Here is a 24,143-nt window from a genome sequence, read left to right on the forward strand (position 1 = left end):
TGGCCAATACCGATCTTTAGAAATCAGGGTCAGCTGATGTGTACTTGTTTTTAAACCTCTATTTGAAAGATAAAATGTAACACTAACAATTACGTAACATAGACAAAATTACTCAACAAAAATATTTACTCAACACTTCACCAATCTCATCAATACAACTTGTATACTTAAATTAAAAAGGTATTGTGTAAAAACATATTGTATAAATAATGTATAACAATATAAATAAATGAAACCGGTCAAATAAATTTCAATGTAAAAATAAAGTTTAGTGCAATTAGCAGCATTTATCAAACTTCTGAGAACACAAATCTGCAAACTTAATAAATAAAATAAGTTAACAATTTTAACAATAGTAGCAGCAACCAGCAGTATTTCTTTGTTTTAGGCCTAAGAAAATGTATAAGACTTGAACACAAAAAAATCCAAGTGGATCTTCACTTCTGCCCTGAATAAAAAAAGAAAAAATAGAAAAGAAATGAACAAAACATATCTTAAAAAAAAAATAATCCGCCAATGTTGTTTATGTAAAAAAAAAAGCACCAAATTGGAATTGGCTGACCACTAATGGTAATTACTGTGTTTGTGCTTTTAGAGTTACCCACCTAAAAGCAGTTTTAGTGTTTGAAATTGATATTCAGTCAATTTCGGTCATCTCTGCTTATCAAGACATAAAGTCCCCTTTGGTGACGGCTAGTGTTTTGTTTTAGGAACTGTAAGCACTGACAGAAAAATCTATTATTTTGGGACTGGGAAACTGCAGCTTTAATAAACATGCTAAGCCAAAAGGTACAAATGGCCAGGGGATGGGATACATCCTGATGGGAGCTGAAACTGAGCACAGACAAGTGAGGCAAGCTCCTTGAGTAAATCAGCAGTAATCACACAGTACATTCACACACACTTGGTGTACAAGCACAAAGTGACATCTGAACCTAATCTTGACATGCATGCTAGTGTATATCTAAGCACACGGAGAGAATCTCAGAGTGAAGCACAGTCTCCACAGGATAATATGGTAGAATACTGGTCACAGTCTGGGACTATTACACAACACTGAGGATACCAAGCGGCAAAAACAGAAAGGATCTAGTGTGTGGGGGATGGATGATGAATCGTCCTGGGTCAGTGGATGAAGGATCATACTTAATGGCAAACTCAGAGCAGGAAAGTATCAGACCAAGCACCCAGTAGATTATGGCACAAATCCATTCAATCCATTGGGAATAAATTGGTATGGATGTTTCCTCTGAGGAAAAAAACATCTCATATGCCTTTGGCCGGAAGCAACTAGTACTGACAGCAGGAGAGCTACAAGGAAGATGCAAACTCCAAAAGGTTAGCTGGAGTTTTACAAGCATGCATATGTAACCGTTTCATACGGGCAATAACCCTATAGAAGAATAGTATACTTTTTTTTTTTCTCTCTTTCTTAAAGCTTACTAAAAATGCTTAAAAAAACTTAATAACTTTAACTTAAATAACCCTTGTGTTGTCTTCTCGTCAAAATTGAAAATTCACACTTTTGTTGACTCATTCTATCAATGTTTTTAAATTTTCTTACGTCTTACTGTTGTACTTATTAATTTTAGTTTTACAGTTATTTTTGGAATTTATAGACAATAAACCTAATATATAGGAAATTATACCTAATGTTTGAGTTAAAAAAGCAGAAATTGGGAATTATTTAGACTAAAATTAAAGGAATGGATGTTCATGGATAATCACAGACTGGAATAAGTCAACTTTTACTCAATACTATTTCAAAACCACTTCACTTTTTTTTCAAATGCTATAAAATTAAATAAGATGCCCCAAAATTAATTAAAGTAGAGATTTGCACTTGCCAAAGAGCGTTGTGTGGAATTAGTCATGTTATTTGAGGTAATTAAAAAGAACATTGATATAGGAAAACGGGTTAATTTGACCAGAGGACAACTTGAGGGTTAAAAAGGGCACTCAACAGCTCAGATGTATCTCACAATTAGGCTGGGCACCAAACGTCGATACTTTATGCACTGAACGAAATACTTTACCCTATTAGTATCAAAAAATCTTCGGTACCAAATTTCGGTACCTGAGAGCGGTAATTGCAAGTTTATCTGTCCTCTCTGCATATTGACAGAGCGCAGAGCTCACACCACACACACAACACACACCACACACACACCACACACCACACACACACACACACACACACACCACACACACACACACACACACACAACACACACACACACACACACCACAACACACACACACAACCTGTATTTTTACAGATTTACAGCTTTTAAACCTTTACAGCTGTTAAAGGTTTTTGTCATTATGCAGTTTGCACTAAAAAGTCTTTGTTGTTTATATTCCTTTGCATTTTAGTTGATTCAATATTAGCCTGTGCACAATGTCATTTGTTTTTATTATTTATAATATGTTCATGTTGGGGCAAAAAGATTTCTCTTTTTTGTTAATTTTAGCCAAATTCAGATTGATACCAATCCTGAGTATCTGGCTGGAACGCCCCTATCCAAAAGCACAACCAGTGTTACTAATGTTACTCTGAGTTAGCAGTGTTACCAGATTTTTTTACATTGTGAAAACGGTTTTGATTTACAATTAAGTTGGAAAATATAAATTTTGTGTTTACTGTCTTTGTGGTAATGTTGAAATGGATTTTTAAACATATGCCATTGAAAATAGTATCGTTAAGGAACCGGCATCGAAACTGAGGTGTCGAGGTGCCAAGCCCTACTTACAATGCAGTGTGATTTTTCACAGTCAGGAACTAATTTTTCTAATTATTCCAACCACATGAATGCAGCACAAATGCTATGTTAACTAAATAGAAAAATGTGTGTCCACCCTATATGGATCCTTACCTATGCTTATTCAAGCTGATTTATATATGTATACTTGACAGTCACTACACTTTATATCTTTGACTTTATATTTTTGATATTTTATACTGTTATATTCTTATATTTTTTTGTCACTACACTAGACAGTCACTACATTTATATCTTTGACTTTATATTTTTGATATTTTATACTGTTATATTTTATACTGTTATATTCTTATATTTTTTTTGTGTCAACACTGCAAAGGGATTGCTTTAATCTCGTTGCACAAGTACCGTGTACTTGTGTATAATGACAATAAAGGCATTCTATTAATTAATCTATCCACTCCAAAATTTGATGGGTTTATATCTTTTCATGGGATAATTGGTCCATGATACACCCTTTCCCTAAGTTTATGAAAATTGGGTCAATAGGTAAGTAACCAAACCAAAAACATAACCTCCTTGCAGGAGGTAAACAAGTCTAAATCCTTCTAGATCTAACTAAATGTTTTATATTTTAACATGGGATAAGTATTGTAAGGCAAAAAAAGAAAATGCATAACAGCCATGCGAGCCGTCTAATAATTGCCACCTAATAATTCCAACTCATGTACCTTTGAAATATTTTCCTGACAAAAGAAAAAGTGATTGGCGTTCTCAAAACCATTTTTCCAAGGCTGGGGTGTTAAGACAGACAGAGGCCAAGCAGGAGACCCTGTGTTCCCACACTTGTTCCCACCCTTTTCTTTTCAATATCCTCTACCTGCTGGTCATTACTATCAAAAATCCAATGTTGCAACTGCTGCTATTTTTCAATCTAAGGTGACACTTGAGCTTTAAGTAACATGGCTCTCTGAATTTTAATGAGCACACAGGCAATTAAAAAGAGGAAGTTGGGCGAGTTGTGCTCCACTGAACCATGGTAGATCAAGTAGAAGAATGGCTACCATAATGATGATGCACCATGCTTGCTGCATTCTGACCAGCAGCTGGGTGAAGGCAGCGTGAAAGAGATTGTAAAACTGCAGTTGCTGATATACAACAGGCCTAAACCTGACAGGACACTTTAATTTCCCATCAATCCCTTTGGCTGGGTAGAGGTTTCATCTTTTAGGAGTTTTGCCAGAGGTCAAGTTTGATGACCACCCTCTATTTGCTTGTAGAAATGAAGGGGGTGGTCAACTTTGAAAGTATCTTGAAATGTAAGGAATCTCATCAGAACCCTTAAGTGTGCTGTCACCTCGGCCATCATCCCGCTGAGCTATTGAGCCAAGCAGTGTGAGCTCAATGGTTAAAGCTAATCTCCATTCACACACAAATCTACAGTGAAAGCCAATTTATTTGTCCGTCTCTGGCTTTAAAAAAAGGTGTGAAAATTGTGTTACATGTTTTCTTAAGGAGTTCCTAGGAGGTGGTGGATGGCTACCGGCCCCCCAGTGGGAAGACTGGCTGCATTTACATTTACTTTAAAAATGGGATTAGATCTCTCGGCAGAAACTGGATTTCTGAAAAATCATGTCAATGGAAAAGTTGGCTCAGAACAGCATTACAAAATATTCTGGATAACAGAGGTAGATTTCTGCTGGAGAGCCAATTTTTAACCCATTATTCAAACCTTAACTATGTTTCTGAGAGGTCTTGTGGCCATTTGCCTACCAAAAAAAACAATACACCAAAATATTGATTTTTTAAAGATTTTTCAGCTGCAACTAAAAACATGACACTAAATTGGGATGCACAGCTAAACAGTGTACTCTTTAGAAGATTTGAACTCAAAGGTTCATTTCCGTGTGAATATAAGCTGTACAGTTGTTGTTCAGTCAATTACAGCCTTGAGGCTGCAACAAGAAATTCCTCTCAGATGGAAAATAGGCTAATAGAAAGTACAGTACTACCCCCTTTTTGTGGGCCAAGAACTACATTTAGACCCTACTTTTTTCATTTAAAACACAGGTTTAGTACCCGAGTTCCTTTAAAAGTTATTTCCGCTGAAAAGGGCTATTTTTTATTTGTGCGTGGTAGATAATATATTTTAAAAGAATCATCTTATCCTGTGGGACTGCATTAGGCAATGCAAGCCAAACAGTTGGGAGCAGGCGTTGCAGCTTTGACAAATTATTTTTAGGAAAGACACAAGCATCTTTTAATGAAATGTTCCCTTTTGCCCCTCATTTTCAGGCCAGGTTATCTGGTCAAGGGGGCAAGATTTTTGGCAAAGAGCAACACAGAGCACAACACAGACTATGTATTTTAGCAAGGAGTGTATACGCACTCTTTGTTCCACACAAACATGTTAGGTAGTCCTACGGAGTCAGCATTTTTCAGCATACAAAAGGAACCTAAAAATGTCTACAAAAGAGAAGAAAATGTTTTTTTCTTCCTATTTTCAAACATCGCCATCACTCAAAACATCTAATGCTGACGCAAGAGTTTCTCTCTTAAAGAAAGTACTGCTCTTACTCAGTTAAGCAAATGTTCATAACAAAGAGGAGCAGATAAAAAAGCAAGGCTTCTTAGTAATATTATCTATTTATTTTAAATGAATGTATATACCAGGGAAAAGAAACATAAAAACATGTCTCTATTAATATGCCGCTATTTGAGAAATTAAACATAACATAGTGTAGTTGCGTTATGAAAAGTTTAAAAAAGAAGCAAGGGTTAAACTCAATACTGGTCATCCATCAATATCAAGATGGTATAAAACCATTATTCAATTTTCCAGTAAGCTTTTGCAATGACCTTGTAAAGACATATTAATGTCAATGATGTTGTAGTCTCAACGAGCTGATGATTATTATTATTTCAGCTAATTTAATTATTATGGCAAATGTTTACTAGAGGTCAAATCCATGTTCCATATTTTCTGGCATTACACGTGTATTGTTCACCAGCAAGGTTGGTTTTCCTCTTTTGACTAAATGTTAACTGATGCCACTAATGGACTAATGACAATGAGCTGAATGCTGCACTAAACAGATTTGGCTGCTGATTTTCACTGAGACCAGCAAACAAAAAACAACCCTTTGCTATCAGAGGTATTAATATTGTTTAAAAAAAAAAGTATGTATCTCAAATATGATCACTGGTGTGTTTGGATACACTAAAATTGAAGTCTAAAATTACAGTACTTCTAAAAGAGAAAATTAAAGTAAATATTGTCAGAGATCTGTTGTCCAGACCTTTTTGCCAGCACTTTGAAGCTGCTCTATACCTGCGCCTCTCTAAAAAGGGGGAAAGGGGAAATTGACACTCTTCCTTGTGAGTACTACAATCTGCTGGTACTAGATGGGTGTTTTTTGCAGGTATGCAGGCTGGAGTGCAATAATGCATAGGGATTATTATTACAAAGCCAGAAGAGATCACAGAGAGCCATTACAGCCTCTATTCAGACCAAGTGTCATGTATCCAGATATATCCCAATTGTATCATGGTCCATTGCAGAACAAATGTGGCCCAAACCTGGCATCAAGTGACCATTTAGGAATACTTTGAACAATTAGATAGTTTTTTTTTTTTTTTAACATTGGATAACTTATAAATAAGGTAGGGAGCAAGGAGAAAAGAAGAAACTGCCAAACTGAGCTGTTTAATTCCAAGTCGGACCATAATCCTTATATCAACGACCTTAGGTGTAATCATGAACTTTGCAATGAGACATAACACATACGACTAAAACAGCTATGCATCAGTGTGGGTTGGTTAATCATTAGTAAAATACACACACAATACAACACTTTGCTTTGCCAGAAATCAAAATGTCTGGCCTTAATGGAAACCAAATAAGCAAAAGCAACAAAAAACATGATCATATTAACAGTGCCTGAAAATTCTGACCATTAAGCCATCTCTTAAATGTCACAGTCTATTAACCTCTATCGTAATTTCCCTTGCCACTTTAAGGAATTACATTATTAACCAGAACTGACAGATGTTCCACATATTACTTAAGTCCAACTACAACTGAAAACAGTGATGCATCAATGCACGTTACAAGACACACACATAGCACTTTAAACCACATTCCTATGACTTGTTTTTATCTAAAAATACAGACATACATATAAAGACTATGTTTATCTAAATCTTTTGACATTGGAGGTAATATACGATCGGTGTCAACCCTTCTTCACAGAGGCTCTGTGAAGCCCATTGGGATATTGTACGTGGTATTGAGCTGTACAAATGAACCTGACATGTCTGAGCCACAGCAGACAGGACAGAATGTGTGGTCACTGAAGTGTGATGATCAAGCAGCCTTGTGTCTTAGCTGATAAAAGGGGAATGCGTTCCCAGAACTTAGCAGCGCAGCCCTTCAAACAACACTCCACTATTAAGCACTTTGAAAATGCACATGCACATTTTGTTACTGATAAAACATAGCCTTAATATTTTCCTAAAAAGTCAGTTGTTTATATATTTTAATTTGAGCTCAACATAAAAGTGACAAAAAGACAAATTCCTGCATGTTTAAATTAAACCACACTTTTGATAAGCTACAATAACACTGGAAAAATTCTGTCCATTTCTAAATAACAGGACAAGAGGGGTGATTTTTAGATTTACAGTCCATCATATTTGAGCATACTGGGATGCTCTATCACTATGCCATAAGGTTACACTATGGAATATGGTCACTGCTGTGAAGGATGAAAACACCATGTGTTGGGTTGTGGATCCATGTGTGTGTATGTGTATGTGTATCTTCTCATTACCTGCTGCTACCAGTGCCTGGCGACTCAGCCCCGAGTCTGCATCTTTCCAGCTGATTGGCCACAATCTGCCTCTCCACTTCCAGCTCCCTGGTTAGCCGCTCAAACTGGAGCTCCTGCACATAAACAAAACAAAAAAAGACAAGGGACAAGAGGTCAGGAATACATAATTATCAGAGAGAGCTTAACATACTTCTATATGACAAACGTGAAGTCAATATTAGGGAATAAAAATTGATAGTTTGACAAATAGCTCCAACACAACAGTGTTGTGCTTCATCAAGGCATGTAGGTGACACAAAATAGAAGCTTAAGACACGGCAAACAACAACTTAATTCCAAATATAAATGTTAGCTTAAATAATAGAGACCATGTTTATCCCTATTCACACACATAGGCTATATGGTACTGCCATTTCTCCAGCCCACACAGAGAGATTAGCACCACTTCAGTGGGTAATATTTAGCCTTGGTGGCACTGTTCCTATGGGTGTCGAGTAGAATTTATGATTTGACTAATTATTTAGCCTGCGCAGGACTAGCTCCAAGCACTGCATCATGACACTCATAAGACACACACGTTTTTCTTTTTTTTTACACAAAAAATTTTTGCACAGTGCACACACACACACACACACACACACACACACACACACACACACACACACACACACACACACACACACACACACACACACACACACACACACACACACACACACACACACACACACACACACACACACACACAACACACACACACACAACACACAGCTTTGAATTATCCCTTTTTACTCACCCACACCACTAACAAGGTGGTATAAAGAATATCTGCACCTAGCACCAGCACTCATGTATTCCCTGCAAAAAGGCCTCACTCACCATAATTCTATGCATTTATGGCAGGATCATTGTCCTGCTATCCTTAGTTGTCCAATGTAATGTCCATTACCGTTGTCAATTACATTCACAGCCAGCTGCATTCTCACACCCACACAAAACCCAGACAAGATTCAAACCGAATCTTTGCTTCTTTTGTCTGATGATGTTTTGTCACTCTACAACACTAAGACCAGCCTATTTTTCACACCTACTCTCCAATGCTCCCTGAGGGGGAACTGAAATGTCCCTTCACTTTATTGTAGACATGCTCTACTTCCCCCTCCCCCAAACTACTGCTTTATAACCTCTACTGCTCTCCTCTCCTGTTCCTCAGTTGTAGCTATGTGGAGCTCAACTGCAGTCAGAGGGAAAACTGCTAAGTCCTAGTTCCTTAATAACATTTTTTTTTTTAATGTGGCTGGGATACAAGTACAGTGCCCTGAGCAACCCTGATAACATCTTGTGCTGCGCATACGCAAAAAAAGATAAGATAGACCTTTATTAATATCCAAGAAAATTTTTGTGACAAAGATGATTGTTAGCAAAGAGGACATACCGTACAGAGTATAAATAAACTAAAAAGGATAGCATTTCATGGAAGACATTGTGACTTTCAGGACGTGGTGGGCGTGTTGGTGTGGCTTTATACGCTCGTAACATTTCCCTTTTGCAATATTCAAATCCACTGACATTATAGGTCAAAATTTGACAACGTTTTGATGTGTAAACCACTTTTTTACTAAACAATAGTGCCGCTAACAAAGCACCACTGATCTCCATTACAGATAAAAAAAAAATTTACTTTTGGAAAAACACTTGAGAAAGCAGAGTAATTTCCCTGTATACCAAAAATGATTAAGCAAATTCCATTTTCACTCACATTTTAAATGAATCGATTATTAACTTATCAGAATCAAGCATCAAATAATCAATTTTTCCCCCACCCCTAGTGGCCACAACACAAATTTACTTAGAAGAATAAATGGCATCAATCTTCTGTATAACACATACATATATATATATATATATATATATACACACATATATACACCTATATATATATATATATATATATCACATATACATATATATATTTCTACCCTACATATGTGCAAACTGTCAAAGGGAGAAGGGCATATTCAATTCATTAGCTGCTTTTGACACAGCATTCATTTAAAAAAAATTGGTCATGAGTTGTTTTTTTTTTTTTTTTTTTAAATCAAGAAATCTTGAGATCTGAACTCTTGGCCCAGAATATCACAAACAATAAGAACTATTCTCTCACTAAGCCTCAGTACTGAACCCTACTAAGTGACGCACAATGTGGCAGTGCTAGTCGGAAGATTGTTTCCCACAAGAGACACTCAAAATATTGAACTTTGTGACACCATTTCAGCACCCGTACGTGACAATGACTTTGCAGTGGAAACAAGGGATAATGCTAGACCTTCAATGTATAAGAGAGAGAGAGGGAACAGTGAGTAGAAGTAACAAGAGGCTGAGTCAGAGAAAGACAATTCAAACACTAGCTAAGTTTCCATCCACTTGTCAATCGAATTATCTGAAGTTTGGTAAAAAAAGTCATGCGAATGAAGCTGGTAAAAGTGTGTTTCCATCCAACGGCTTTAAAGCAAATAAAAACCTGTGCATAATGACGTCACATGCTGTTTTGCGATCAAATTGGTATATCGAATTGATTTTAGAGATTTTACGGTGTTGCCATTCATTTTCACACTGAAACATTTGCAAACAAAGTTTTGCTAGACAAAATGGATGGCGCCAATTACCAACACATGATCAATATTGCAAAAGTTGTAATAGTGCTTATGTGCCAGCTGATAGTGACATATCAAGCTATAAGAAGAAAACAACGACATTATCAACACATTGCTACGATGATGCAGATGCAACTTGGCTCTTATTTTCACGTCTCGCTGTTTGTGCGCCTTCCATTTACCCCAGAGGACGTCCCACGGCCTGTTGTAACCTTTGTTGGCTATTTCCTTCGGAAGTCCCTGATAAATTATGGCATTTCTTAGATTTCAACAAATAATGTTTCCATCAGCGTTTATCGCATAAGCTGTATATCGATCAAGATAAAATTCAATGAGACCAAACGTATTTCCTTTGAGTCAATATTCATGAAATTCCATCAAATTTTAATGTTTCCGTAAGGTATTTTTCATTCAATATCACTTCATTTTGATAAAAATGTGTGGATGGAAACATAGCTACTGTCTAATTGATGCAAATCTGGAATTCCTCAGTGTGTGATTCTGCCACCAATGTGCAAGAGAGAGAACTTGAGGTAAAAGTGATTAGAAAGGGGAATAATCCATTTGGACACACAGATAACAGAAGAAGGATACTAATATAGTGTAAGTATATGTGGACATAGATATGGATTTTCACTCATCCCTAAACAAACACCCAGACATACAACTACAAAATCCAATTCACCTTGCATATGTAAAGCTTATTGTGTTACAGTATGCGTGTCATGTACGAATTTGTAGCAGATGCTTATGAAAAATAAGACAGACATAACGTTTACTATCTAAATGAAGACAAAGATCTCCTGCTCTTTTGCAAATGTCACTATTCTTGGCCATCATTTCTGTGCCTTCATTCTTTTAAGCTCATAATCCAATTGTTTTTTTTGGAAGTGTGTCAACTTGTCAAGTCCGGCAACTTCATCTCAGGCAGTGCTTCTCATTACAAAGTGATACATGCAAGGCACAAGAGAAATAAACAGCTATGCCTTTCTTAATACTTCCCGCAAAGAGTGGCTGTCCTTCAATTCAAATGATTCAATGGTCTGTGATGTTGATCAAGCACAGCAGAGAGAGCCATCTGTTGCAACCATAAGGCACTAAGGTCTCTGTCACTACTGATCTTCAGAGCTGCTCCAGGCATCTTGCCTGCATGCTAGATATTGTATCGATATTGTGATATGAGACTAGATATCACATTCGATTTTGGATATATAAGTGTAGTCTTTTCCTGGTTTTAAAGGCAGGCTGTTGTAACTGTTCTATTATTTGCCTTTACCCACTTAGTCATTATATCAACTACTGATGATTTTTATCAAAAATCTCATTGTGGAAATATTTTGTGAAAGCACCAACAGTCAACATTACAATATCGTTGTGGTATCAATATCAAGGTATTTGGTCAAAGAATATCGTGATATTTGATTTTCGCCCAGCTCTACTGCATGCCCAACCCGACCCTGCTGTTTTCTTATCATAGAGAGGCATGGAGGAAGTCCAAAGCTTCCTGACCCATCCTCCAGGTCTTTTCTATCGCTTGACAATTTTGCTGCAGCCCTGTTTTTGGTTTGCTTTATATTGTTATGTATATTTAGATGGCTGTTCCGTTATATTACTTTTTTATTTTTTATCACTGGCTCACAATTTCCTTCGTTGAGGATGGCCGACACGTTTAAGAAGCAATAGAATGGCAGGAGGCCTACTCTGTCGGATTTTGTAGCCAGCCGTGAAACGACAATGCAGCCTTTCTGTCATGCTGAGTTTACTGGCCTCTCAGGTGGCATTGAGGATTACTGCCATGACTCTTTACTATCACATCCTAAGGGTTTAAAAAGGTTTTTAAGCTTTTCTTCTCTTACACACATTTTAATAGACTTTTTTTATTCTCAACAACTCATTGAGAATACAATGAAGATATAGCTAATATCCATAATTAGCTTTTGATAGTTCAGAGGCATGTGCCAAAATGGGGCCTAGATGACAAAACAGGGATAAGGATCACACTCATAAGTGGGGTTCATATTAGCCATGGAGAGAGAGTACTCACTGCTCTGTGTAATTCATTTCACTGTCCATGCTTGGCCACTACACAGAATGGGATACATTTATTCAGCATAACGATCCCTGAAGTCAGACTGAGCACAGCAGTAATGACCGTTAAGCAAGGCCTATGCTTATTTAACGGGAGTGGGCGCAACCTTGCACAGTACTAGGCTTAGTGTGAAAAGTGAGGACAGAGACAATGGGTGGCTGGCTTTTCTGTACCAACAAGGCCTCTAACGCCTTTATTTGCCATTACAATGAGCCTGTTGGGCCTGATCTGCCCGTAGTCGCAAAGCTGAATCAGATCCTGTCCCCTTGTGTCCTCAGATAGGCCCTAAAGAAACAGATGACTCATGGCAGTAGACCACGCTACCAATATACAGTCTCCCTTGTCATCTTTATGGATGCTGACAATACACACCCATATGAAATGCCTGAAGTGGCTCCTGCCTGCTGCTGGTTCAGCACATAGACAATGGTGAAGCATAGATAAGAGAGGGAGCTTATGCACACATAAACCCCAAATGTCATACACGGGATGTTCCAATCAGCTTTTCGACCCCCAAACCAATCCGCTTTTTTAAAATACTGAATATCTGCAGATACCAAGTCCCGATCCAATACTTATAGTTAACAGATAATAGACATAGATAAAAAAAAATTGTTTTTGTTTAAAAAAATAACTAAGTGACGCCTTGCGCTTAATAGTCAATCTTTGATTTTCTTATTGTGTTTACCGATGCCGGATCCAGGGAATAACGACCTGAAAGCGTGTTTTCCTGGTGGAATCAGGGAAGAGAATTTGAGTAATCCGCTTATGTAAAAAAGGGTGACTTAAAAAGAAGGACTTTTTTATTTGTTGCAGACACTGGTGAGTGGCCACGACCATCTTGGTTTAAAAGTGCTGCCAGTCAGTCTTTGTTCCAAACTGAGCCCTGGATGTCTGTCTGTGACGCAGGGCGTGTGTGATTAAAGGCGGCGATCACTACAAGATGATGTACACGATTGGATAAAGGTAAACAGGATGAATGTCGATTCCCGATCAGATAAAAAAAAAGAGCCAAAATTGGCGCCGATCCAATACTGTGACATCGGGACATCCCTAGTCACGCAGCTATATTAACATATACTGAAATACACCCTGAAAAGCCCTACACCATCATCTGAAGTCAATTAATATTCCGTACACTAGAAATTAGCACAGAAAGTGTACTTTGGTAAAATATAGCAATAAAGAATTCAATTGTACGATCTATTAAGGAGGTTCATTATTTCCTTTTTTTTTTTTTTTTTTTTTAAATAGGTGTTTAAATTTTAACCAGTTGTTCCAAAAGATAGATTTTTTTTGTTTTTGAGCAGAAACAAAAGAGAGGCAGCTGATACAAATATAATGTCAATAATCAGACACAGGACAGATTGTCTGTGATGCAATGAAAAGTCTCTCTGCACTGCACAAGTTTCAAACACACAATAATTGGTCAACCAGCACACTTGAATTGTTGTTTCACTCAAAAATTCAATTCAATTGGACAACCATAGAAAATATCAACATGTGTTAGCATTTACTGTACCCTGCTTTATACTTTGGCGTGCATTTTCACTTACAACTTTAAATTCTGGGGAACGTGACTACATTTTTCAATATATTTTAATGCATTTATAATGCTTTAGTGGGCAGGTTTGGGTGCATGAATGTAAAGATTGATTTTGGACGATCTTACTCTCTTAAATCAAAAGGAAATCTTAGGATTGGAATTGGATTCTGCTACAACGTTGTATTTATGTGATTTTAAAGAAAAAATGTTGAGACTCGAAAGGTGGTTTCTAAATTAAAGTAGTCCTTTCCCTTATAGAAAAGATTGAGCATGGGTAACTTAAACTTATGGCGGAAAAACGTATTAAAAACATCTACACCTCGTAACAAATCGCTCCACGTGATTACTGCTGTCTATTTGTATCTTTCAACCACATAACACACACAATATCCATTTGTATCTAGTGTGGTTGTTAAGTTACATTTAAGATTTGTGATACCATCCCTCTTACTGCCATGCCTGGACAGAAATGCATGTCCATGTCATAGGAGAGTCACCATGCATACAAACTGAACAGATGCATCATTTCCCCTCCAACATAATACATATCTCGTATGATGAATAAGCCTGTGATGCTGTGCTATTAACGTATAAAATTGTGCTTGAATATTTATGGTAAATCAGTTTCTGCCTTTATGTTACAGAATAATAATTCTGAGCAAAAGGTCAGGGATCTCAGCCTAATCCTTGGTACGTGTCCAAATCCCAATTTTAATTAAGACTTGAGATCATATCCTTTGTAGTTCTTGTTAGGTTGAGTACCGACCATGTGAGTTTGTAGTAAAGTGTGTTTTCGTAGTGCTGTGGTTTGGGCCTAGGCCTGGAAAGATAGGGCTGCATACTCATTTCTAATGTTCGTTTTGCCTGACTATAGTGCAGATGGCTTTTCCTCTTAACCAAAGATGAAAATCTACCAGAAACATGTTTGTTCATTAAATGGCAATGAGGCTTGACAGCTCTGCATCCTCGCTGCAGTGTGGCAGACCCATTCCTACGAGAGCCTGGCACTGCTGCGCAGTGGTAGAATGACAGCAGAGGTTAAAGGATTGTTACAGCAACAGGGACAGAAAAGCAGGCCAGAGGTGTGAGCGAAGAGAACAGGCCTCAAAACGGGCTGTGTGACCAGACCTGAAGGAACCATGCAGAGCAACTACTTACAAAAACTGCCACAAAGTCACCTTGTTAAAAAGGTTTGATTGAACTGGCTGCAGTGTCATGCCACCACAGAAGCATTACAATAACCGCATTGGATAGAAAGGCATTTAAAATACTGTAAAGTGGCTTGCTGAGGTAAAAGAGTACACAGCTGCAGGCATCGCTATAGGTGAATCAGAGGGAGAAAATTGCTTTGGCACCCACAACTGTACCAGAGCTTTTATACTGTATAAGCTGATAATCTGACAAGAGGTCAAAAAACAGAAATGTTAAACATTACCCACTTTCAGATAATGGAAAAGCAAGTTTACAATAGAACATCATTTCTGCCAGGATTTCTAATGCGGCATTACAAGCATTTTCAGTGGGAAACTGGCTGAGCAGCTAAAAATGGTTCTTTAAGTTCTTCTATTGAAAGTTAATTAGCATACTGCAGTTGTCGCAGTATGCCACAACAAGGTCGAAGCAGGATGCAAAATTTGGGTTCTTATAAAATGTGGTTTTATGGTGCTGATAGGATTCGTTGTTGGCTCCCCATGTCTGATCATGGGTCACACCTGGTGACCTCCATGTTGTACTATTATATTTTAGCTGCTTATGATTCTGTATGAAAAATTATATAGTATAATCCATTGCTCCTTGGCTGAATGTATTTGTCCCCCATGAAAGTCCATTTCCCGGTAGTTTAAAAAAAGAAATTCTATGTATAGACAATGCATAAACTAAAAAATAAATAGAAAATTGGTGTCAAGTGGCAGGTCAAAAACATTTTTATTTTAAGGATGATCTCCGACCCCAGCTTAAAGCGTTTCTCAACAATTGAGACATGATGTGGACAACTCAGATAACTTAGTGATAGACATGCATTGTATCAAGACAATAGTTGCTGCACCCTATTGGAAAAGCACCACAACTATAACCGTGTTTCCCAAACCTCATCCCTCCAAAAATAATTTTATGGTGGTGGCATTTCAGATAAAAACATGCTGCCGACACAGATGAGTCAGACGCCTGAGAACACTGTTTTCCATATGTTTGAACATGAAAAGGAAGTTACAGTTTGGGTTGATAATTAAAATGCCATTGTCATTTGTGTGGTGAATGCTATTAAAAGGAGCTGTCATGTGCATTGGCAAGTGCAGCAGCAAGCACTTGCCACAAAAGAGATTGACAACAATAGAAAGACTGTCAATAACAGAGACATAGAGGACAGAGGGGGAGAGTGAAAGAAACATTGCTCAACAGATGTTAACAATAATCTTAAAATTTGTTGATTTTCTCCATGCATTTGTTAATCCATTTTGGCAGCCTTGGCTCGTTTACGAGTTATCTAAGAGTTGCTGATTTTTTTTGTAGCCCTTGGTGAGGCGGTAGTTTGGGCAAACAGAAGAAACAGGGTTAAATGCAAAGGCTAATCGGTGTTCTTTAACCATAAATCACCAAAGTAAAAGCCTTTGCATTTCTGCCTCATTAGCATTCATAGCGTGCCAATCTATAATTATTATCACAATTTATGCAGCATTACTAGTGGAACTAGCAATACATGGAATACTGTAAAGTTCATTTTAAAATTCTGTGTAGCAGTGGACACAATTCCTCCTTTTAAAAATAACTTGACTTCCATATTAAACCTTCAAATGCACGTAACGACTGATTATTGTTTTGGGCCAGGTCTGTCACATTTTGTTAGCAAAGGTTTTTAAAGAAGTGCTTCTAATCTAACAGCATTATCTTATCTTTGGAGCTATAGCACATGTGTAAAAAGCCTGGATTCAAAAAGCAGGACTTACAGTTGCAAATTACAAATGTCTTTCCCTACATTTTAAAATCCAATATTAGTTTCCTTCATTCACCAGGTACATTGTACTATACCTGCTTTTGTTTCGTGCAGCTACAAGCTGTTGAACCTCAACAAAAGCTCTTATGTGATGCTGTTGATAATAATGCAAAGGCTTAGTGGCAGTAAATGAGAGGAACAAAAACCCCAAATGCTGCAGCAGTGCAATCACAGAGCCAGTGCAATTCATGTAGACCTGTGAACGTACAATTCCACTGAGAGATCAATAGCGTTGTGTCAGACAAAAAAGAACATTGCTCCGGGCCAAAATGCAGAGAGTAAGCAATCTAGCGACTGTCAATCTGGAGGTTGCTGTAGTGAACAAAGACTGCAGTGACTTGTGCAATTACCTCAGGATCAGTCATTTAGAGAAACTCATCTGAGAGATGTTTGGGCAGAGGATGAAACAGAGCCATAAACTTCATTGGTGATTCACCCAGTAAACTCCCTAAACTTCCTCAGTGGATGCATGCCATTCCAAGGACAGCCCAGGAGCATTTACTGTACTTCCACCTTTGTGAGTACTCCTGCTCCCCAGTGGCCGGGTCCTCTGTGTGCGCAGTTGACTGTGGCAATGATTATAGTGATAATGATGATGATGACAGTGACTGTGACGAGTATTAACAGTCTAGTTGGGGGGAGATTTCCCAGGGCTGGGTTCAAAATGACAGCACTGTGGCGGGCCAGACGTACACACCCTTCCTTTGACATCTCCTCTCCACCTTCTTTTCTGTTTTCCTCTCATTGACAGCCTCCTGCCAAAGCGCTTTGGAGACCCATTCACAGGTGACAGTCTCTGACTCTGCCTCACTCAATCATGCTCACAATATCACTTTTGTCCTTTTACTTTCACTCATCCCCCTCTTCACCCTCCCTCTGTATCTATGTTTCCATCCACACGTTTTTATTAAGTGATATCGAGTGAAAAATGCCTTATGTAAACAGTAAAAAACGATGGAATTTCATGAATATCGTCTCAAAAGGAAATACATTTGGTCTCATCGGATTTTATCTCGATCGATATACGGCTTACGCAATAAACGTTGATGGAAACGTTGTTTGCCGAATAAATAATGAATTGCGATTAAGTTTTAGGTCATATTATGGTTGCAACCCTTTTTTAGTTAATTTACGCCGAGTATTTCCTCTCTGTTTGCACACATGGCGGGTGTCAACAAAGACAGATGTAAGTGGACAAACGAGGAGACGGGAGACTTTTTGAACTTAATTTACGAGCAAAATATAACAGCTATTTTAGATAGCAAAAATCGAAGAAATGCCATAATTTATCAGAAACTCGAAGGAAATAGCCAACAAAGTTTACGACAAGCCGTGGGACGTCCTCAGGAGTAAATGGAAAGCGCTCAAACAGTGGACATGTCTCAAAAAACAGTTGTCTCGCAGCGGTTCTGGAGGAAAATAAAAGCCAAGTTGCATCTGCATCATCATAGCAATGTGTTGATAGCGTCGTTGTTTTCTTATTATAGCTTGATACGTCACTATCAACTGGCACATAAGCGCTACATTAAACAGCATGTGACGTCCTTACGCACAAGTTTTTATTTGCTTTAAAGCCGTTGGATGGAAACACACTTTAACCAGCTTTATTCACTTTTTTTTTTTTTTTTTTACCAAACTTCAGATAATTTGATTGACAACTGGATGGAAACTTACTGTAGCTTGAGTGTTTTTTCTGTCCTCATCTCCATAGATATCTGAGCACTCTCCTTCACCTGTATCCCTCCCCTCTGAATTGGTCTCACTTTTTCCCTCCTATACTTGTTTTGCTCCCCCATGGGGTAATTGCTTGGAGCCAGGCTTCCATTTTAATGACTATAATCGAGGCCAGAATTCTTATGCCTCTCGATTTCTCCTTTCCTGCGTCACAGCGGCAGCACTAGGGAGAGGAAGGCAGATAAGGCCCTGAGGAGTGGAGAAAATCACTAGTCGATTGTAATTAGAGTCCCTTTTTCGCCCATGGAAGTGGAATAGACACACCTGCAGAGAGGATTTACCCTTCTGCGTATGGAATGGAATTGCATAAAGACAGTAACACGGCCTTGAAACTTTGCCCCAACCCCATCTATTAACCCCTTAAGCTGGCTCACTTTGACCAAGATGACTTTGGCTTCATTAAAACATGACAGAAGCTTGCATTGGTATCTCAAGTGGGTAATATTTCAGCCAGCTCATCAAGCCTTTAAAAGGGTGCTGGTGTTGTAGCAGTCAAAGCAAGGTCAGCTTATGGGCTTTGCAAAATATCTGTGTGCCTGTGCCTGATTCGGATGAAGAAAAGGTCATAGAGTGTAACTCCAGTTTGCCAGGGAAAAGCAGGAGGCAGACAGATTTTTCATGTGCAATTGACTCCAAGAAAGTGGTAAAATTCCACTGTGGTGTTTTCTGGGAGGCAGTGTGTTGAAACACCACAGTGCGGCGCGCCTAAGAGGCCCTTTTTGCAGTGTGGTACAAATAGGCATGCCCAGGCACAGCTAATAACAGCATTACTCTGAGGGCAAAGCCTCACAAGAGGGAAGGAAGAAGAGCACACCGAAACACAGCATTTCCAAGGGTAAGAAACCGCAATCTTGATACTAGAAATGATCCGCTCAACAGCCCTTTAGATTGCAAGGACTAATTTGACCACAGAATTTTGTTTATGTTCGAGTAGAAAATCTCCCCAAAACAAAAAAGGATAAACCACTAACCTAACAGGGAGTTCACTTTGCCCCTTTTTGAAGCTCGTGTTTCTCTAAACACAAAACACTGAACCTTTTTAATAGCGTAACAGATATAAAAAAATGTGGCAAGTGCGGTTGAGGATTGCTGACAAGAAAAACAAAACTCCTTTCATCACTCTGGATGACTCCTGAAGTGCTGTTGATACTGGACATTGGCCATTAGACATTAGCACAAATACTTGCGGAGGAATACTGCTTTAAATGTTGAGTCCTTTATCCTTTATGGCTGGTAATGTTTCTGCAATAAGCCTTGACATTTCAAGGGTTACGTTAAAGGAGAACTACACCTTCCAAGGCCATAGACTTAACAAATTTTAATTTAGGTGATGTTCTCCTTTAATTTTCCTTAATATGCCAACTATACAACAAGGTTTAATTCTACAACAATGTTGGAGCAGTCAGGAAGGCACAAGCCTCGTCATCATCTACCATCCCGCCCACTCTTTCCGTTTCCCTAGCCTACTGATGATGCAGCACAAACCTAACCAAAACCGGCACACTGAGAAGCCATTGAAGACGTGTGTGCACATTAAGGAGTGCTTGGTGAGGATGAAATCAAAAGTTGACGCAGCTAAAAAGGCTCCCAGTTCTTGCAGCTATTCCTCTCCTGGGAGATGCGGTAGGAAGCAGAGATGAGGGCAAAGGGATCACTGAGAAGACCTGACCTCACACTCACTGACACCTGCTCAGTGGGTGCCACAGGCTCCCTTAATAACCCACCTAATGGCTCCTGTATACTTGTTTAAAACTCTAATTTGGCTTGTTCTCAAAAGGCTGTTGAATATGGTCACATTTGTGCATAAAAACAGCTGAATAGAAATGCCAGAAATACTTTAAAAAATAAATATTATTCTCCTAGCAATAATAAACTTATTTCTTTATGGGAGATAGTTTTTGCCTATGAGGGAGGTTAAACTTTCGTTCTGTGATTTGCAAACAAAGCGACTGCGCCACTGCCACATGCTGATTTCTTTTGTCAAGAACCATCTCTGGTTTAAATGTGCCCTGTGGGTTTTTTATTTTTCTTGTAAGCAAACAAAAGTTAGGTGTACCTAATGCATTATGTGTATCCTTGAGGCATGACAAATGTGTTGAATGCATTTTTTTTCAAATCATTTACATTTTGAATTGTGAACATCCAAGCTTTCAGTATCTCAGTATATTCTTTTCTTTTTCACACACACACTCTCTCACACTCTCACACACACACTCTCACAAATCACACACACACACACACACTCTCACACACACACACACACACACAAAATTGGTAAAAAAGAAACCAAACAGGAAACATTCAATGACCCTCTTTACTATAGCAACCCGGTAGGGCTTAGCCAAAACACAAGTTACTGACACTGACCTTATGATGTCATTACCAACCTTATTGAAGTCATGTTGGTTTGTTGGGTTGATTAACTATCTCAAACGGGCTATTATTTGTTGTCTAACCCTCAGACAAAACTGAAAGTCCAACAAATCTTATGTAACCCTAAGTTATCACCTTCAGCCAGTGTGTGATTGTGGCCGAGGTATCAGTTCATTTCAAAACACAGGAACCTGACAGTTAAAGTAAATGTGACAAATAATTGTAATATTGATTTGAGGTCATAGCATATCCCCTACAGCGAGTAATTGCCTTACATTTGAAGGAAGCTCTTCTACAAAAAAATATATAACTTGGCCTCCCAACTTGAAAAATGTGTTGCAAAGTTTGTTTTTCTTTGGGTATACCTCAGTCTTCAAAAATGACCTTCTGAGGATATGATTTTGTGGCATTCTCTTACCAATATTTACATAATGTAACAGCGGATTTTGGAATCACAGTTTGATTTGAACTTTGGAAACTCACTTAAAATTTGTATATTATTTGGGTAAAACATACCAGAGACCAATCACATTATCTCAAACATTATCTCTGTCAAAAACTAATTTCAAGCCAATTACATTGCAGAGCAGTCTGTACGACATACTCCAAAGCCACTACATTTCATACCTGTCAACATTTATCTATGACCTTTGTTGATTTCAACGAATGCAAATTTTTGTGTTCTGCTGTTGCAAAGTACTTCAACCAGACCAAAAAGAAAATGTCAAATGTAAAAAGTATTTGACATCGTAAACGTGGGTTCTTTTTTTTAACACTGAATATACTCAAGCACTCAAGAAAGGTCTCCTAATCAGGTAATGAAGTGGCGTTTTACATATGACTGTAAATACACACTGTTAGCTCAAAGGAATTTATTCAAACAGTTAACTGTTGATGGCCAAGTGGTTAATAGCCAGTGGTTAATAGAATGTGGCCATCAAGACACACTCAGAGAATGCTAGACTGAACCTGTACTTCCACTCTGTGTAAGGCACACTGGATACAAGCATGAACTGAAGGACTAAAATGATAATCTTCATGTAAGATGCATGTAAGAGTTCTTCAGTTATCTCCGACACTAAGGGCTGGGTCATTTCTAGTGTTGAACTTACTTGGATGTTCTCATGATAAAGAGGCTGAAATAGTTCTGGATTTGGTTTGGTTTATTAGTCAGCACTGCATTTTATTTTCCAAAAGTCTGCAATCACTGAGGGAGAGGAGCATAAATGAATTAAACTCAAATGTAACAAAATGTTAAATTAAATCTTTGCTCTTGCTGAGTGTTTTACAGCAGACTGGTACTTATACGACTCCTAGCTAACTGGATGAAACACCATTGTCATGGTCTATCAAAAACGAACAAGACTTCTAACAACTTGCTTTTTAAAATGAATTCAGAGTTTATCAAAATGGTAACACCTTTTACAGATAGTCAAAGAACCCCCCTTTTCATGTCATTATAAACTGGTAGCTATAAATAAAGGAATAGTTCCCTCATTTTTTGCCGGATGTCAGCCACCTTCCGCTTTCTTTGTGTTGGCATTCTAAACTCGGGTCAATTTCTGAGGACTATGGTTAACTGCTCCTCAGATCTCTGCAGGGTAAATCCACACAGCTAGCTAGGCTATCTGTCCAATCTGAGTTTTCTGTTGCACGACTAAAACAACTTTTGAATGTGCACATGTTCCACCAAAACAAGTTCCTTTCCGAGGCTATTGCTAAGGCACCGTGGCTCCGTCAAACAGAAATGCTAATGAACCAGAGCACGTTTTTCTCCAATCTCGGAATGCTGTGCGGACTAGCCAGACCCTCCTCCTCAGCGCTGTGGAGGAAGGTCTGGCAATGCAAGACTACTACCAACGTTCCATGATTGCTGGATATACCAACCAAATTTGTGTTTACTTTATTGGAGTTAAAGAGCACATGCAGAAAGCCTACAGGAACATCGCAACTGTTGTGTAAGTTTGCCATACTAACTTTCACCAGAAATTACTTATAACGTTAATAACTCGGTTAAAACAAGAAAATAATATGTCTGGTTGATTAACGCATATTTTTGTTTTGAATGGGCACTGTAGACACTTACAGTAGTATTTTTAAGTCCGATCCCTTTCCTGGCTCAGATGATGCTAACAAAACGTTAAGAGAAAAATGGCAATATAGGCGTCAAGCCGCGATTTTAAATAAGAACCTGTTCTTAATGACTTGCCTGTAAAAATAAAGGTGAAATAACAATATAATAGAAAAGAGCTGGCAATTGCACTGCCAGAGCTCTTCAATATAATGAGTATATGATATCATAACAATAATAAACAATAAAACTACACAATCTCCTGTATATACGGCAAAATATTCCAAAAAATACCAAAGACATCTTTGGTTTTCGGAATAATAAAAAAACAATGTTACCACTTTATAATAAACATAATATTTATTATAATATTCATATTTAAACTTTATAATGGTAACTTGATAGTTAAGTAAAGCACAATGACAAAACACACGAGGACGTTGTGGTTGCTGAATCGACACATAAGCCTCCAACTGCCTCAATTACATTTAAGATTAAACAGATAGAAAACTAGGTCTGATAATCCTCGAAACAACCCCTTAGGTTAAATTAAATTGTAGTACGATAATAAAAACTAAAAAGGGGGACATTTGTAAAGTGAGTTTTAATTTTCAATACAGTTTTAGGTTTTTCTGGTTGAGTCAGGCTTGAAAAATAGCATGTGTGGTTCTTCAAATCAGGTTTTGCAGTGCAGCAAGAAAAACATGGGGTCTGTAATGAACCATTAAGGATGTGTCATCCCGATGGTGGATCAGTGCTATTTAAGAGGCACAGAGAAAAGGCAGGACTCTGATAACCAGCAACTGCAGCATTACAGACAAAAACGATGGCAAAAAATGGGCTTGTTAGTAGTCAGCAGGAAAGACAGAGGGAAGACATAAGTCAAAGCAAACATACACACAGACACAGCGGGAATGCAATCACAATATGTTGGTGAATCTGTCCTTGTTTGGGCATCTCGGCAAAGCCTGTGCAGCTTTAAAAACAGCAGTGACAGAAAAAGAAGTTTGGAAAGAGAGACCAATAAAAATGAAGGACAAGGAGTGAAAAAGACAAGTGAAGGAGAGGGAAATCCGTCAATGGAAAGGCAGACAAAAATACAAATAAAGCAAAAGATAGTAGAGCCATA

At 38.1% G+C, this 24,143-nt stretch overlaps 1 protein-coding gene and 1 long non-coding RNA gene across 11 annotated transcripts in view; both read right to left on the minus strand.

The window, feature by feature from the left end:
• The window catches only part of pkp4 (plakophilin 4), a 79,952-nt gene that overhangs the window by 38,606 nt on the left and 17,203 nt on the right, over window positions 1-24,143 (minus strand). For all 10 annotated transcript variants that reach the window (XM_032529829.1, XM_032529828.1, XM_032529827.1 and 7 more), the window contains one exon: window positions 7,556-7,668. In XM_032529829.1, coding sequence (XP_032385720.1) covers window positions 7,556-7,668 — 113 coding nt within the window. The remainder of the gene's footprint in view (window positions 1-7,555; window positions 7,669-24,143) is intronic.
• Window positions 17,792-24,023, minus strand: LOC116698077 (uncharacterized). The gene is made up of 4 exons (XR_004334106.1): window positions 24,010-24,023; window positions 20,513-20,519; window positions 19,415-19,420; window positions 17,792-17,951 (listed from the first exon to the last, which is right to left on the minus strand). It is a non-coding gene; the product is annotated as an uncharacterized LOC116698077 (long non-coding RNA).

Source organism: Etheostoma spectabile, chromosome 11, assembly GCF_008692095.1.
Source record: "Etheostoma spectabile isolate EspeVRDwgs_2016 chromosome 11, UIUC_Espe_1.0, whole genome shotgun sequence".
Taxonomy (NCBI): Eukaryota; Metazoa; Chordata; class Actinopteri; order Perciformes; family Percidae; genus Etheostoma; species Etheostoma spectabile.